The sequence below is a fragment of the Astyanax mexicanus genome, chromosome 10 (genome assembly GCF_023375975.1).
Source record: "Astyanax mexicanus isolate ESR-SI-001 chromosome 10, AstMex3_surface, whole genome shotgun sequence".
Taxonomy (NCBI): domain Eukaryota; kingdom Metazoa; phylum Chordata; class Actinopteri; order Characiformes; family Acestrorhamphidae; genus Astyanax; species Astyanax mexicanus.
This window is the reverse complement of record NC_064417.1, coordinates 17987997-18006911: the sequence shown is the minus strand read 5'-3', so window position 1 is coordinate 18006911 and position 18915 is coordinate 17987997. Positions and strand designations below refer to the sequence as shown.

Here is an 18915-nt window from a genome sequence, read left to right as displayed (position 1 = left end):
CACTGCAACCCTGAAGAAGCATAGATATATTATTTAAGAAAAATGTTTTTTTAGGAACAGCTACACACAGCGCTGAAAGTCAAATGCAAACAAGTGGATTAAAACATTTTAATTTGTGCAACTTTTATTTAAAAAATAGTTTGATTTGTTACTTGCTATAATGTGATTACCACGCCACAGCTTTATGTAAAATAAAAATAGCATTAAAAAACAGACGCCTACGTCACAGACTTATTTCTTGATCCCAAAACCGGCCCAAGGAAAGTAGTAGGAAATCTCGGCCCAACCCGGCCCGAGTTTGGTTTGGGTTCGTGCAGAGAATCTAAGCTCTATACTGTAGTAACACTAAACAGCCCCCATTTAAAAACAGACAGACAAAAGTAGAGAAAAAAAACATTTCTTCACATCATTCTTACGACCTCTGAACTTATAAACATCCAAGAGTGACTTCTGAGGGGGACTGTTTTACAAATAAACTTGTTTGTGTGTGATTGGTGCCAGAAAAGCATGAATCTATCTCGATCTTTTAACAGCATCAGCAGCATCAGCAGCAGAACACCTTCACTGTCAGATATGATGTGTGTGTTTTAGGGACGAGGTGAAGAGTGCTGAAAGGGTGGAAAATCACTACCAGTAGTGCAGCGTAGCTCGTCAGTTCTGTCAGGGCCAGTCTGAAGGACAGAGTGTAGTGGGTATGAAAGGATGAAAGACAGGGTTATAGTCAGTCAATATGAGCCACACTCAGATTATGTCATTGTGCAGCACAGCATTAATATTTAGTTAATTCAGAGTGATTCATGAGGATCTTCCAAAATGTTATATCATATCACTGTGGATCCTTACCATGCTTCTGTCTGTAATGTGAAAAGTCTGTCACTGAAACGGCACACACTAAAACGATATTGCGATATATCCTAATAATTTTTGTTTCCAGTACATTATCTATACATGGCATGAAATATCAATATTTACATTGAATCACAGGCACTTTAATCTCCCTAACTCTCTAACTCTTCTTATTAAAGTTACTTTGTCATTACTTCACATAGTGGCTCTATTCAAATGAATAGTATAAACCTCTGGTGCCCTGTGATTCCCTTCACTTTATCACACTGATATGTTTATGCATTTTACTTCTTTTTTTACACTGTCAGTGTTGTGAATTAGGACTACCTGCCAGAATATGATGCTCTGTTGTTTATTGTAAATAAAAACTGAATAATGTATTTCTGAACAAAAACTACAGGATTTTGTAAGCATTATCTGTTTCGTGTAACAGAATGTTACAGAATTCAACCAGTCACACTCCAATCTAGACATACCGTTCATATGAAAATGTATTTGACAATGTCCACGCTGTTGAAAAAAATTAGCTTAGGATAACATTAAGTAAAAATATGTAATTAGAGTCACTTTAGATTGAGGTTAGGATTCATATGTGCAGACTGAGAATTCACATAGTGATAAAATGAAAGGAGGGAAAAAACAATGCTTTTCAAAGAAACAATATCCACATACATACTGACACTGAAATGGATTATTCCTGTACATATATATTTCCTGTGGAGAATCTCAGTGTCCAGTTAATTATAGGCTTGAACGGCTCTGTGTCTGAATCAGGCTCACGGTGAGTCAGCCACTGAATGAGAACAATGCTCTTGTTAATTGCTAATAATCTTTTAACACAGCGCTTTAGAAGCTTGTGTTTGCTAATGGACAATAGTAATAGACTTTAATGGCACATCAGCCACCAATTTGTCAATAAAATATAAATTAAGCTCAGCTATCTCTCGTTTTAAGAGACAATAAAGTCATACAGAAAGACTGTTTTATAACGACAAGAGCTGTAACACTCTTCTTATTCTAGACAATCTCTGCTGTCTCCATCAGCTGAAAAACAGAGACGTTCCATGTGGATGATCCGGAGTTTGGAGGCCGAATCCCAGCCTTTACTGGTGTGTGTCAGGGTAGCTGGAGCTGATCTGAGGGCAGTGTCTTGGCAGGCCTCGTGGCCGTGCATGAATTAAACATGCAGGGCCGCTTCAGAGCAGGCTGGCTGGAGCCCTGGCTCTCCTTTCAGCCTCAGCCTCTATTGTGGGAGCAGCAGTTCAAGTGGTCTAGAGCGGTCAGGAGCCACTCCAACCCTGAATAATTAAATTGCGTTTTCAAAGCTTGCTGTCTCTCTCTCTCTCACGCTCTCCACTCGTATGTGGACATGGATCAAGTATGATCGAGCATGCACAAGTACTCGTACGGCGTTATCATTAATATCACATTAGCATCTGAATTAATATGAACGTTTAAGAACCACCTAAAACTGTGCAGAACTATCAATAAACTTATCGGTAATGCTGCCAGTCTATATCTCACTAGTTACTTTCTAGCTATGCTAAATGTTCAGCCCTTCTACTCTTGCTTTCTAAGGACACTGAACAGTGTGAAAGGTTGTGGTAATCTTCTCATGGCCTATAACTTTAGATACATTTGCTAGACCTGCCCAATTCTTCCAGATAAATGTCTTATTGAGTTTACAGTGCAACCAATAGGATCAAAAGCAAAGCAGATTTCCCCCTGGATTCCCAGTTTGTCCAGTTATGTAATGGTTAACAGTAAAATCACAGTTCATATAAGTTTGACAAGTCCAGGTTCTTCAGAATTCTTTCAACCAATGCTGTCAATCATTCCTATGTCTAACCCTGCTTTCTTACCATATAGTAGAATAATGTTTAAAAAATGTGCCAGTACTAGGCTTGGCTGAAGGAGCAAAGGGCCTGCATTACATAGAGTAGCTGAGTTGAAGCTGAGCTGTCAGGCAACTAGCTAGTTAATAATTCTATTACTGATCTGATCATGTGGTGTTGTGCTATTGCTATAGTGCTATTGCATTTACAGACACTCCAATGTTACCTAATTAGCTGTTTTCTATCTAGCTAAAGTTAGATGTGCTGGATTGGGTAGTATTTGGAAGTAGTATTAGCCAGCTTTGAATTTGTTAATATAAAGTATTTCAACTTAGATTGCTTTCTGAATGCAGAATAGTAGAGGGTAGCCAGTAATGTACAATATTCCTCAAACTATCCTAATGTTTTTCTCATTTCTGAAAAGATGAGTCAGGAGAGTTTGTTACTGGCATGGTAAATTCATTGCTGTTAATTAGAAACTATTAGAACTTTTCATGCCAGACCCGTCCGTTCTGCTGTTCATAACAAGCCCTCAGATGTGCAGGATACTGTCATCACTTCTTAGAAACACCTTTATATATTAATTTGATGAACAACCTGCATCAAAGCTCCAACCAGTGTTTTTGGGAAGCAATTACAGCCCTGATTTATAAAAGCTGATGTAAGACCATTCCATTGGACATAGCTGTCACGCTGCATCAGTACAGGCCTCTAGTCTGTCTGTGTCTCCTTGCTCAAATATCATCATTAGGATTGCAACTGCAACATTCTATGCTGAATTTCAAAGTTGATTTAAATAGTTGATTTAGTACCTTAGATGCACTTTGGTTTGTGACAGAACACTAAAAATAAATTTGGCATCACGGGTGAAGTCATGTCTAGTTCAAACATCCTGTTTTTCAGGCTTGATGTCAACATTAATGACTAACACTGCCATGAAATGGCTCATCCGGCCCTCAGGGCAAAGCGAGCGCCAGGTCAAAAGAAGCTGACAAATTTGAGCCCTTTCGCCACCCACTGTTCTTTTGTGCATAACTGAGAAAAAAACTGCAGCTCTGGGAAGTGTGTCCAGAACAATAACAAAGACAACCAATCTCTCTGAGCAAACGCGCAGTGAAAGTGCTCAGTTTCAGCCCACAGCAAAGCCAAATATACTTAGGGTGGGATGGAGAACAAATAAATTACAGACTTTAATTAAGAAAAAATAATTAATTAATGAAAATGTGTCATATATACATCACCAGTTAAAGGTTTGGACCCACATGTTATGAGCCATAACATTACAAATATTAATAGGTGAAAGTGAATAGCAAGGAGTGAGATCTACATCAGTAAGGCAGTGAGTGAACAGTTCTGTAAGTTGGTTTGTTGAAGCAGGAAAAATGGAAAACAGTGCAAATCTAAAAAAAACTGTAACAAAAGCCAAACTGTGGTAGTTAGAATACTGGGTCAGAAAATTTCCAAAACATGGTCTTACAGGAGGTTCCCAGTATGCACTGCTCAGTACCTACTACAATTTTTTTTTTAAATGAACAATCTGTAAAAGTGTGACAAGGACATGGGCTGGCCTTGCATGATTACTAAATTAGTTTAGACAATTTAATGTCCCAGATATAGTACTAAATAATGCAATAAACAACATTATTGTCATTTCAAAAGGTTTTTACACTACTGAAATAACAACAAAATAATAGCATTATAATGAGAGCATTTTAATCACACTTTTTAAAAGAGCAATGAAAGGTAGAAAATTTTAGTAACAGAATTAAGAATACGCAGACGTTGTAATTGGAATTTGTAAAATGTTTAATTATTGTAGTTAATTTGAACTAAAATAAAAATAAGTCTTGACAGGTTACAGCAGTTTCTACAGCACAAGGGGTGGGCTACGTAGTATTAGACAGGTAGTTTTAATCTTATGGCCGAGAGGCATATGCTGATGTTCACTGGAACCTCAGGGATGAACAGTGAAAAGATAAGCAACACTCTGCAGTAACAGACAGAGAGAGAGAGAGAGAGAGAGAGAGAGAGAGAGAGAGAGAGAGAGAGAGAAAGAGAAATGGATGTGAGGGTACTGTACAGTAGAAAGAGCTAAAGCACTGGAGTGAGTTAGTGAGTACAGTACTGTTGGGGACAATAAAAGACAATAAATCTCCACATCTCACTACGAGACACATGGTACAACAATGCAAAGAAAAACTGTGCTCTTGTAAACAAACTTAGTCTTTGTTATTTATAATGCTTGTCATATGGTATCTGTTAGGATAAGACTACTCTGTGGTAAGAATATACCATATAATAAATAACACAGCTCACAAAAAAACTCTCCCAGCCCCAAGTTCACCCAAACAAACACATTTCCACAGCAGGGCTGCACAATATTGGACACAAAAAACTGACAATTTACCAAAAGCCAATGACATGTTACAATATAAGTAATACACTCCATATCTCCAATATTAAAGTAAAATATTTTTTACTGGATGTGGACACAAAATTCTCACTAAAGGCAGCAAAACTATGAATGAACACATGTGGATTTACATGAGGATAGCCACCCTTTGCTCTGATTACTGCTTTGCACACTCTTGGCTTTATTCTCTCAATGAGCTTCAAGAGGTGGTCACCTGAAATGGCTTTCCAACAGTCTTAAAGGAGTTCCCAGAGGTGTTTATAGCACTTGTTGGCCCCTTTGTCTTCACTCTGTGCTCCAGCTCACCCCAAACCATCTGGATTGGGCATGTATATTATAAGTTAATATAAATAAATAATGGTTAAAAATGTATGCATTAATGATCAAGTTGCAGTATCTTCACTACTTTTAAAACATGAGGCAGCTGGACTTAAATTTTATTACAATTTTGTTCTACATCTTTCTTCAGTATTTTAGGCTCAACTAGTGCCTGCTCTGCTTAGAATTCTGGCCACACTTTTCAATTTATATTCCCATTCCTACTAACGGCAAAATTTCATTTCTACTGACTTTCATAACTCTGAAGGCTTTGAAACCACTCAGGACTGGCATACCTAATAATTCAGTTTTCACTTTTCTCTCAAACGTAATCGTTTTTATTATTTCATATAAACACTAGCCCCGATAAAACATGTATGCATTACAAAATGCAGACTTGCTCCCAGTTCATTTTTGTTCATGTGTTATTCGTAGCAGTAAGATGGTAGAGAGCTAGCATGGAGAATTCTGTCTGACCCGCTGTCATCACTCCAGGGCTGTTCCAGATTCACTGCGTTTTAGCCTCCTATTGCTGGGCCGCTGCAGCTCCAGGCCTAAGCACTAAAACACACTCGAGTCTGCAGCTCTGAGAGATTCCCCTCAAAATAAATGGGCCTGAAGATAAACAAAATAGTCTGGAATTACAAAAATAAAACAGCAGCTGGGAACAATATGATACATTGTAACACATTTAGATTTTTACTTAATGGCTGTAAAAGTATTTAAGTAAGATTCCTGGAGGAAATGTTACAACTTACCCCATGTGCTACAATAACAATGAAAAAACACTATTAATTTAATATCTAGACATGGCCTAAATTAACTACATTCTAACTAAAGCCTGGCCTGGTCTACCCAACAGGGTAATTGGACCACATTTCTCTTACAGATAATAGACATCTCCTGATTTCACGGTGATTGTAAACAATGTAGTAAATGTAGATTGGTGTCTATAATCCTGCAGTGAGAAGGATGTCCAATGGTCCAATGGTAATACATTACAAATACAATAAATGCATTCAGATACTTCAAGTTGGGTATAAATCCCCAAGTACTGAGCTATAGACCTGTGTACTCTAAAATGATGGGACTTCATCCAAAACGATTGGATGATTTATGTGGTTGTCATCCAAATTCCTGATCCTCAATAATGTTCTTGTTTCTGAATGCAACCAAGTCCTAACAGCATTGCGCTACATATAGCACAATATAGCGGAAAGTCTTCCCTGGAAAGTAGAGACTCTACGTTAATCCAACAAAAGCAAGACAAACTATTTTTAGTAATTGATATCAGTGATATCAGAAGAATCAATAAATGACTAGAAGTATCAAAACTTTTGTCCATTTGGTATTTATTACAATCCCCAATAGGGTGATCCAAAAATGGTTTACACACTCCTATTTGTAATCTTTCTGAATAAACTTGATATCAATATATTGACGCATCATTATTTTCTGCAATACTGTGCTTTCTCAAAATCACAATATTGATTGATTGAACAGTTATTTTATAGATTTATAGATTGCTGTGAGTGGTTTATTTTGTGTTATGTTTAAACCACGACCTCTAGGTAGCAGTGCTGTACTCTAGCTTCAGATCCCACTGTTCTGATTGGATAATTGGATAAATTTACTCAGATTTTATGTCTGTTATTATATGATAAAGTGTTTTAATACTATGTTAGTTTTCCTAAAACTTTACATATGTAAATTGTCCTCTTGTTTAAAGTATTGAATTATATTGAATTGTTATCTCTGTATTGTCAAATGTATTGCCATCCAGAATCTAGGCATTCCACAAACCTGAAACCCCAGTATCACCACAACAGCTGTAGTAAGACCAGGATACATGTGCCTGTCATCATTGTTTCAAAGACTTTGACACTCCTCAAAAATGTCTGTCAGTTTCACAAACTTCACGACTTGTCTCAGTGTACAGAAGCATGCAGAGAGAAATCTCCCAGTAAAGAAGGAGCAGACTGTGACTGGGCTTTGATCTCCTTGGAGATGTGGCTGCTTCAAACCAGGTGAGACTCAGGCTCTCATTAGCCAGGTGTGTTACGCTTTGTTCAGTCAGTGTGTTGATTTCACAGGCGTATGAGACTCCGTCATGGACAGTTGGAAGCCAAAGCCTCAAATGACAATTTCGGCCTTCAAGGCATACTAAGAAGTCCGTAAGAACTGAATACACTTTTGTTTGGTGGCAAGTATTACTCTTCTGTCATCAAAACATTCATGTTAGAAACAAAAAGAATGAACACTCAGAATTGTTATTTATGTTGTTTACATTATTACAGGATTTATTTTAAACACAACATTAGTATATTAATAGTTATAAGTTATCAGAGTAAAAACAACACCAAACAATCAAAACCTTTGCAATTATTTACTCGAAATGTGCAACCAGTCCACAGCTCAGACAAAAGTTCCTGAGTTCAAAATCATTTACCCAGCACACATGATAAAAGTCACCAAAACTCTGGAAACAAGGTGCAAAAAAGCTTTAAGAGAGGTAACTACAGCCCTGTTTAAATATTTTAATACTGTAGCTTGAAGGATAATATTAATGCTCACTGAACTGGTGTTTTCCTTTCACAATCACTTTCACAGATTGTGAGAATGTTCTGCTCTATGCAGATTTGTACATTTCCCTTCCCTTTCTTAAAGACAGGTTTAACTTAAGTCCAGGGAATATTAAGCTAACCTAAGTTATTATCCAACACCCCTAATTTATGCTGCATTACTCAGATATCAGACCTGGGAATTACGTCACACTCATCTTTCTCTAAGTTGAACGGAATGTTTTTTCTTCATGTTTTGTTCTTCATGTTTTGTTCTAGGTTAGGAATGTGGAGTAACCAGTCACTGGACTTTCCATACAGGTGTTTTTTTACATTACATTACATTACATTTGGCAGACGCTTTTGTCCAAAGCGACTTACAATACACAAGTACAATGTAAAATAAGTTTAAAGGTAAAACATCTTTGGATAGGGATAAAAGGAGGTCAAATGGGAGTAATAGGATAGAGGAGGGAAGGAGGGGAAGAAGGAAATGAGGTTAGAAGTAGTTAGTGTGTTAGAGGTGTTAAGAGAGTAAGTGCTCTTTGAAGAGCTCTGTCTTCAGGAGTTTCTTAAAGATAGTGAGAGATTCTCCTGATCTGGTAGTAGAAGGTAGTTAGTTAGAGGTGTTAGGAGAGTAGGTGCTCTTTGAAGAGCTCTGTCTTCAGCAGTTTATTAAAGATAGCGAGAGATTCTCCTGATCTGGTAGTGGAAGGTAGTTTGTTCCACCATTGGGGAACTCTGTATGAGAACAGTCTGGATTGCTTTGTGTGAATGTTTGGCAAAGCGAGGCGACGTTCATTGGAGGAGCGCAGCGGCCGGGAGGTAGCGTAAGCCTTCAGGAGCGAGTGCAGGTAGGAAGGAGCCTGTTCTGTCAGCACCTTGTAGGCGATTGTAAGCGCTTTGAATTTGATGCGAGCATCAACTGGTAGCCAATGGAGCTCAATGAGCAGCGGGGTGACATGTGTCCGTTTTGGCTGGTTGAAGACCAAACGTGCTGCTGCATTCTGGATCATCTGGAGTGGTTTTACTATGCAGGCCGGGAGGCCAGTTAGCAGGGCATTGCAGTAGTCGAGGCGTGAGATGACGACCGCTTGCACCAGGAGTTGGGTGGCCTGTTGCGTCAAGAACGGTCTAATTTTTCGGATGTTATAGAGCGCAAAGTGGCAGGACCGAGCAACTGAGGACACATGATGCGTGAAGGAGAGTTGGTCATCAACCAGAACACCCAGGTTGCTAGCAACCTTGTCGGTTTTAGCAACATTCACTTGATCTTGGTGATATGATACATTATTGAAAGTCACTTTGGATAAAAGCGTCTGCCAAATGTAATGTAATGTAATGATATGTTTCACAATACAGCAGAGAAGATATACTGCAAGTGTTAAAATCTAATTTTAGAAAAACTGTCATTGTATACAATACACTATCGTCATGATAATAATGATTATTATTATGATTTTTTTTTTTTTACTTTTTTATCCAATCAACAATTATAACAATGTAATTCAGCATTTGGCATTGAAACACAACACTAAAAGAGAACCAGTGTCTGGCATCTTTACATACTGTGCACCACATCACTTTTTACTATGCAATAATGCATTTAGTGCTGCAACAGTAACTATGTATCTCAGGTTTCCTCTAATTACTCTCATATTTATTGTTTCTGAGTACATTTTATACATCACCCAGCTCTACCTGAAGATGTCTCTTTATCTACAGTAATAGCAGTCTTGGCAACTGAATAACTGAACACATTCACTATCTGACAGAGATTCCAGTCTGAGAGTGACCATCCTACACACTCACTCACTCACTTACACACACACACACACACACACACAGTCTATCCAGGGAATATCTGTCAGATCAAGCAGGCCCAGGTAAATTGAAACCAGCTCAGTTCTTCTGCAGCAGGTAAGGAAGAAAAGCCAGATATAAAAAAGCACTATAGGTCAGCCCGTTGGAAAGGTACAGAAACTCATGTATACAAGCATGTGATTATATTCCTTTCCAGGCTATAGGAATTAAACCAAAAATGTCTGTCTGTATACTGTTTATTACTGGTATAAAGCCAGTCTCTCCAGTAAGTGTTTCAACAGTAAAATTTCACTTTATATATTTTTGTGTTTTTTTGTGATTTAAAAGATTTGATGATGGGTTGAGCTACACATCATACTGCAACCTGTCAGCAGAGGTTCTATGATCTACGATCTGTGTTGGCTACGCTTGTGAGAAACATTGCACCGATCATGCTTTACTTCAGGTACTGGTGTTTGCAATATATTATACTCTGCAACTGCTTTCTGAGGAGGGGTTTATTGTCCACCCCTCCCCACCAGTCACTTCTGGACAACTAGGAGCATAGCACACCTTCTACTTAAATGTGCAAATGGAGGTAAAGTATATATATATAAGTTGAGGGAGTAGAGGCCAAATGGGCCTGAAGGACACGGGTCATTAGGTTTTTTAAAAGGCCCGTTAAGCAGGTCCAGGCTTACTGAATCTCTTCCACACTGCTTAAGGAAAGACAAGGCCCATTCAGCGCTCTCTACTTATAATTCTTACCAGCTCAAATGAAACATGTGCTTTTACAGGCACCAGAGGAACATCCTCTCTTCAACAGGGTACTACCGGCATGCTGGGACAGGTAGGGGGTTCATGTAACATTTCCCACTGGAACAGAGTGGACTATCATTAAAGAGCAGTTATGCATGGGTCAGCCATTTCTGAGCCACTGCTGTCTAATGAATATGCTGGAAACACCCACTCACCCACTTTAAACTATAATGAATGGCACTGAGCGAGCCCAAAGCAGCAAGATTCTTTAAACTATCAACCCTTTATATGCAGTTTTCCTTGAACTGTAGATCACCCATATCTGTGGTATCTAATACAATGGTTATAAAAACCCTCTTGATAAAATGACATTATAATTTATTTTTTTATTATTACCAGACAGACCAGTCAGTTAGGTCCTTTTATTGTTTGTGATCTGTAAGGTCTGATTGCTCAGCTTCCTCAGCTTCCTTCCCTTTTATAACGACAATGGTTTTAGGCCTATTTAAAACCATGACACCTTGTTTAAAAGAACCATTTAAACACTTTAGTGGTTCTTAGCCCTGGTGAGTAACCGGTTCTTTACATGATCAAGCACTTGCTTTAAACGATTCTTACAAACAACATTTACATATAGTTCCAAAAAGCATTTATAGAATGAAAGTGAGTGGATCTTTGAGGGTTCTATAATAATAGCAATGGTTCTATACACTTTAAAACCATGATATGTAAAAGAATGTCATAATATTATAGGTTACACAATTTTTTATCATGCCCAAGCTACTATTGCTTATAACCTCTGTTCCACAGCACAGAAAGAATCACTGTGAAGAAATAGTGAAAAGGATAAAAAGGAGTACAGGAGTACAGTAAGCTAATGTGAGGGTCTAATGAAGAAGCTAGGTAAAACTCGTTTTTTTAACTGACTAAACAACTGATTAAGCAAAATCAACATGCATGTTCACATACAAGCACAGTGAACCTCATAACCTGTTCTGACCTATTGTTTGCTTGGAATTTGACAGCTGAAAAGGGTCTGAACCAGTTTGGGAGCCTCACTCGGGAAAAAAGGCGTAATCTGGTCATTGATCGGCACTACAACTGGTGCCCTTTCCTTAGTATAGAAGGAGAGAGGGGGAGAGGCCAGGTCCTTTTTTCTGTTTAATTGTACTTCTCAGAAAACAAGCATAGAAAACACAGCAGTCTTATACAACCTAAACTGTACCAATAACAGCAGCAGAACAGAGCAGGAGATTTTTAACACAGCCCAGTGTAAACAGCATAGCGTTAATTTAAAAAATAGATCTGAGCAAAGTTCTAAGAAGCCCCTAGTCCAAACAGTCAAGCTGAAAAAAGGGTCATTTTTAGAATACTGCGCCTTTTGACCTCAAAAACTGACCTTTTTTCTTATAAATAGAAGACACAGACATCATATATCCTCTAATGCATGCATCTATCATGTCATGGCAAAATGCATTACAGGGTGGACATTGTTTTTAGCAAAACAGGCATTTAATAAAACATGGTTGACTTTTTTTTCTCACATTTGTTCTACCGCATGATTTTCTCATTTTATTTTAATCACATTATAATCAAATATTTTACCAGGACAGCTTAAAGGGTAACTTAACCTCCTGATTTTAGCTGACTCCACTCTAAGCTCAAATTTGAAAAGTGCCAAAAATAGCAGGGGAAGTTTGTGAGAGGTAGTGGGTGATGTATGGGTTTAGGGTGGGACAGAAGGGAGAGCTGATTGGACTAAGCTGCAGGAGCAGTGTGCCTCTGACAGTGGTGAGGCACAAATAATTGGATATCACAAGAAAGGCAGTATTATTGATTTATTGACTTGCATATTGTGATGAAAATCAAAGTACATGGACAATGTACATCATTCTCGCCTATAGCACAGCTGAACCTGTTGAACCCATTTTTTAAAGGTTAGAAAATGTTCATATAAATTTTAAGCAGGACTGGTATGTTTCATTCCTTCAAACTCTAACTCATTCCAGCTATTAAGGGAAAAAAAATGATTTAGTGCTTCTTTAAGCTTTATTCAGAAAGTATGGAGGCAATAAGGGAAATATTAAATGAAATGAAAATAGTCCTGAATCCCTAAAAATATAACAAAGTGAAGGCTGTGATGTCACTGATCTTAAAGTAGCGGTTTTTGCAGAATGACAGGGTGGACAGTAAATGCTTGCACATATTTTAAATAGCCTTACATTGAAATGCCTTAAATGCATAAAAAATATAAATAACATTTAACAAAGCACTGCAGATAAGGCAAAAGACAACAGTGCATTAAAAATTATACAAAAAAACCTTTAATGTGAAACCTAATTATTTTATAGTTGTAATAATGTGTTTATTTATAGTGAAAAAGAGTGCTAAACAATTATTATGTTGACATTACGTTGATCTGAAAAATACCATTTTAAAGAGTTCAAGAACATAATAAAAAACTAGTAAAGTCTTTAAACACTTGGTTATGTAAAACTGTGAGCCCTATAAAGTTAGTGTGCTTTGCTTTTAAGCATCACTGCACAGTAAGTGGCCTCTGTGTGGAGCTGCAATGCACGAAAGCCAGCTGAGATATAAAGCAAGTGCTGAGAATAACAGACCACTGCATGTGGAAATGCCCTGGAGGAAAAAAAGCATCTGCAGTAAAAACGTACAATCACATCTGACTATCATACAAACTGTTGGAGAAAAGCAAGCTCACTTTGAAACATCATATAGACTTCAGGAGAAATGCTATGATAATCCCTTAGACCATCACAAAGAGTGCAGGAGAAATGAACGATCACTTCTAAAAATCATGTTGACTGAAGGACAAATGCACACTCATGTTAGACAATCACACAGATTGCATGACATATGTTTGCTCTCTTCTATTCATCATACACAATGCAGAAGAAATGCTTCCTCACCACTGAGCATTATATGGAAAAGATGTACCCTCATATTTGACCATCAATCAAACTGCAAGAGAAATGTACACTCTCTTATCTGACACTTATACAGACAGCAGGTGAAATGCAAACTCTCCTATAGAACCATCATGCTGACTGCAGGAGAAATTACCACTCACATCTAAGCAGGGGATATGCACGCCCTTATATCTGAGCATCATACAAACTATGAACTACGGGAAAGTGCATGCTCACTCTTGATCATCATATAGATGGCAAGAGAAATGACCACTCACTTTTAAACATCATACAGACTGCAGGAGAAATGCATGCTCACTTCTGACCGTCATACCGACAGCAACTTCTGTCCTGTCAGACAGCAGGAGAAACGCACACTCTTTTATAGGACTATAATACAGACTGCAAAAGAAATATACACTCATTTCTGAGCATCATACAGACAGTAATAAGAACATAAATGCTAACATCTGACCAAAATGCAGACAGCAGATGAAATACACACTCTCTTATAGAATCATCATACAAACTGCAAGAGAAATGCATGCTCATACCTAACCATCACAGAAACTGCAAGACAATTGCTGACCATAACAGAGCCTGGATAAGAAATTCTGACCAGCACACAGGCTGCAGCAGACTGCAGTAACACATCTGACCATACTATTGACTGCATGTGAAAAGCACGCTCATTACAAATACTTGTACCCTAATACAGACTTCAGAACAAATGCACCATAAGAGATGCACGCTCACTTATAAACACTGTGAAGCACATTAGTTTCCATGTGAAACAACACAGGCATGCTGCACATAGATTTCCACACACAGCCCACCCATCACACGTGTGTGTGAAACTACACATGCTGGCTCGCCCACGGTTACCGACCTCCTGCAGCCCCCAGGCACGAGCGGAATTCTCTTTATGACACAACGACAGCACACGCTGGAAGCAGCTGGGAGACGCTGGGCGAGCTGGGGGTCCAGCAACAGCAGCAGCAGCTTCACTGCGCCACTGGACCACTGGACCCCGACACGACCAGTACCGAACCAAGCGTCCAGTCCCGGTTAAGGGTAAATATGTGACCAGAGTGGCGCGCGCCCACGCTCCATTAACACCCATACATGCACACACCCGTAATAAAACGCTGCTCACCTTTAGGGTTGCTGAAAGCCGTGTACCAGGACAGCGACACGAGCCCGCACAGCCCGAACACTAAGACTGTCAGGAAGGTGCCATTTCGGAGCCTCATCTCCGGACGCGCGCCGGTGGCATGACCGAACCGGAGGCGCGCGCTGGTGGAGGAGGAGGAGGCGGAGGAGGACCAGATCCGCGTGAATCCGCGACGGAGTAAAGAGAGCACCGCGCGCACTGCCAGCTATCCGCGTCTGCGCGCTGAACAGCAATGCAAGCGTTTGTTATGGCGCGAGGGGAGACGGGAAAAGGGGAAGGCTCGTAGTGGTGTGTGTGTGTGTGTGTGTTTTCGTAGGCGAGAAGCCGTATAAGGAAAGGGGCGAGAGAGAGAGAGTGAGAGAGAAGAGGGGGGGCGGTCTGTGGCGCGCGCGTTAAGAGCAGCAGCGGCTCGCGACTCGATTTGCGCGGTGCAGCTGCTCCTCCATCCGGTCGGAAATGAAGCGCATTACAGCTGCTGGAGCGCAGTCAGCATCCCCGGCCTGCCTGCGCCCTGCCCAGCATTAACCCACTAATGCTGCAGAAAAAAAAATTATATATTTATACATATGTATATATATATATATATATATATATATATATATACATATGTATATACACTACTGTTTAGGGAAATTGTAAAATGAAAAAAAAAGTTGCTGAAGATTAATATTAAAAAGAAGATGATAAAAATGCTAAAGAGTAAAAAACTAAATGAGGCTGAAAGAAAATTAAGGACGTAAAAAAGCTAATAAATCAATATTTTATAAAAAAAAAATCTGTTTCAACTATACCAAAAAAAATGTCACTTTTCAGGAAAAAAGCTGAAATTAAGCTAAAATCAATCCTTAAGGAAATGCTAAAAGTCCATCCTTTTAAAATCCAACTTAAATCAAACATTTTAGAATGGCTGACAGACTGCCAATGGAAGTAATCATGACAAGAAAACCTTTAAAAAGAAGGATATTTATCCAATTTTGTAATGCTTGATATTATTGTATTAATTTATTTATCTTATTTAAGTCCACCCCTAAAGTATGTATGTTTTTATGATAGTGACCAAGAACCCAAATCACCTTACTCACAAATCGGTCAGATGACCCAGTACAGCGGCCTCAAATGCTAAAGAGTGACGGAGGAAGCTGTGGGAAAAAGTTAAAGTTTGAAGGAAAGCATCACTGCTGCCTCAACACCTGAAAATCCCTAAATCCAGCCCTGAAGCTTGTAGACTAAAAATTCTTCCCACTGGCGCTGCGATTTATCCCAAGACTAAACGTAAGCCATGTCTGGAAACTGGCCCACAGTCTATATTAACCAGGTGATGTTACTGAACAAAGAGAGCTTTGTGCGTCAAAGTCAAGATTTTAAACCCAAGGGCTGCGACCGGGTTATATTATTTTTTATCTGCGTAAGAAAATGAGTCTGATTAAGATCACATATAACCTGTCCGCACTGACCAACTAGACCTACTAGCCAGAAATTCACCTGACCCTGCATTTCTTGGAAAATGGTGCCACCTAGTGGTTCGGAAGTTTCCCCTTTTTACAGTGAACTAGTGAACTCATATAATTGCACGTGATCCTGTGTGAAATGTCAACACAAGTGACGTATGTGTGATGTGAAGGATGTTTTATCACAGTTAAAAACATGTTATTCCCCTGGTCAGATGACAATAGGATTTTAGATATCTGTTTTTTTTTCTATTTTAAAAAGCTGAAAATGCCATAATTCTGTTTGTTTTGTTAATAAAGGTTTTACTGGGGTGCACTTATATGGGAGTTCTGGGCTGATGTCTATGTACAACATTTTTTAAGTAAATAAATGAACAATAATAAAAAAAAACAAAAAAAAAAACATCCATTCCAATCATCTATTTATCTTCTTATCGATGTATTCCCAGTCAGGGTCATGGTGGGTCCAAAGCCTATCTTGAATCAGTGGGCCCAGACAGGAATGCCTCCCTAGACAGCTATTCTCTCTACTGTCTTATCTGCAAGATATTGGAGTATTGCATCCCAACTCCCCAACTCATCCCATTAAAAGTATTGTATGGAACACCATCGTTAAAGAGAACACCATTCCTCCACTGCTCTACAACTCAATGCATATACATATCTCTCTAGCCCACAACTGGTGCCAATAAAATTGTTTTTATCTGCTCCAGAGAGTCCTATTCTATGGGCAGAACATCTTTTTATTATCTACACACTGTATATACACTGTGTGCAATTGCACAGCGGCAGGTGCAACCTGATTTATTACTGATGTGTCCACAAACATTTTGACATATGGTGTATCATTGCTTTCTTTATTCTACCTATATATATTCTATATATATATTACAGAATTTGTGCCAACTGCTCTTTACAATTAATTTGTTCATGATGAAAAATAATAAAATGTGGGTTTAAAACATCAATAAATATCTGTCAGATGTTAAAATCTGGCACTGATATGATTTGGATATTATCATGCATTCTAACTGCTGTATGCTTAAAAAGCCAGTCTCTACAAATAGAGAGAATAAATCTTGTAATACAGTTATGAAATCAGGATTATTAAACAAACTAGATGATCTACATAGCCTCAGAATATGTTTCTGATTACTTGTAATCAGAAAAAAAGGAAAAAACAAAGTTTTAGACCAGGTTCTTTCAATAGTCATAAGATTACTTTTAATAAGTACACTACTGGTTGGTTTCTGGAACAGGGATTTAGCCTTATCCTGGAAGTGGCAATGATGAAAAATGCTCAAAATGTTTTTTAGTCTCGGATTAGCCTTAATCTGGGTCTCGAAAACTGCCCTAATGTGTACAGACACCCATTAGTGAATTGAGCTACCACGGCTGACACATGTGTTCACAGGTTGTATAACCTTCATATAAAAGTATTAAAAATAGAATGGGATGCCCTGAAGCATCTGCACACTAGCCTAAACTATCCATATTAAATTGCGTTTTGGACCTAAAGGCATTTGCGACTAGTTTCTTGTCTTACTATTACTCTTGTGGCTGAATGCCATCAAATGATTGCAGGAAAGTTTCAATAAATAGCCTTATCCCTTCCCGTAAGAGTTGAGTTACTGCAGAAAGAGGGGCAAGCTTATTATGATATAATTGTTTATTTGTCTAAATTAAGAGTGATAAAACAATGGACATGCATTTTAAATTATGTAAATAACATTTATGATGCAAAAGATAATAGATATGTAAAATAATTTTAAAAAGAAATAGAGCAAACAAACAAAAACTAGAAGGCTAACAACAATAACGACAGTAACAAAAAGTGTTAATGATTCTTTAATCTTTAAATCTTAAAGGTTGTAAACAAGGAAGTAACTTTTTTCAGTGCATAAGCATTAAACTACGTAGATTTGATCTGCAGGTAGTGTTTACCTTGCTGAAACAAAAACAGTTAAAAATAGCCAACTCAAGTTGGTTAAACAGGTTAAGATGGCTGACCATTGTAGGTCATGAGCAATATGGGTTTTTCAGTTAAGTTTGATGGTTTATTGGCCTTGCTTGATCATGCTGGTTGACTAGCATGACCAGCAAGACCATGTTGTTTAACAAGAAAGACAGACATGTCAAGAGCTGGTGAACATGCTTGCTGACCAGCATAGGATATGTTTTCGTTTGGATGTCCAGATTCTTAACCACCTTGACCTCCGAAGATAATTTAGAGAATCTGAAGCCAGATACCAATGACTGTTTTTTTGAGAAGGGTAAATTATTGTTCAAAAGCTAAAATGTGTTGTCACTTTAAATTAAATGTGTGCATGGATTGTCAAGAGATCTACATCCAAAAATCAACCTCTAGTAATGATGAAAACAGTAAACAGTTGGAACCATTTTACTCTGAACCTGCTGTTGCTTCAGCTAATGGACATTAGCAGAGATGTATATTTATAAAGTAGAAGTGCTTCACTACTGTACTTATGTTCTAAAATGCTGTATCTATATAATGTAGTATTGTTTTTTATTTACTCCTGCTTCCACTTTTACTTCACCACATATTTTAATGAGTTTGATACTTTTACATATGGATTTTGATTCACATTTTTACTCATTACAGTTAAGAAATGTTACAAATCATTCCAAACCCACATTATAACTACAGCCAGAGCAGTAGATGATCTGCACTATCACCACGTTTTAAGCAACTGCTTTTCATTGAGTGAATCAAATGACCCCTCGGATCTTATTAGACGCACAGGTACAGTTCTGCCTTTCACTCTGAGAACATTCCACTGATTTCTGTAATAACTACATAACAGTAC

At 38.3% G+C, this 18915-nt stretch overlaps 1 protein-coding gene across 1 annotated transcript in view; it reads right to left on the bottom strand.

Moving 5' to 3' along the window:
- mgat4b (alpha-1,3-mannosyl-glycoprotein 4-beta-N-acetylglucosaminyltransferase B) overlaps positions 1–14961 on the bottom strand; it is a 212697-nt gene extending 197736 nt beyond the window's left edge. Inside the window, exon 1 of the mRNA XM_049484199.1 lies at positions 14622–14961. Within this exon, the coding sequence (XP_049340156.1) occupies positions 14622–14718 (97 nt within the window). The 5' untranslated portion in view covers positions 14719–14961. The remainder of the gene's footprint in view (positions 1–14621) is intronic.
- Positions 14962–18915: the final 3954 nt, after the last annotated feature.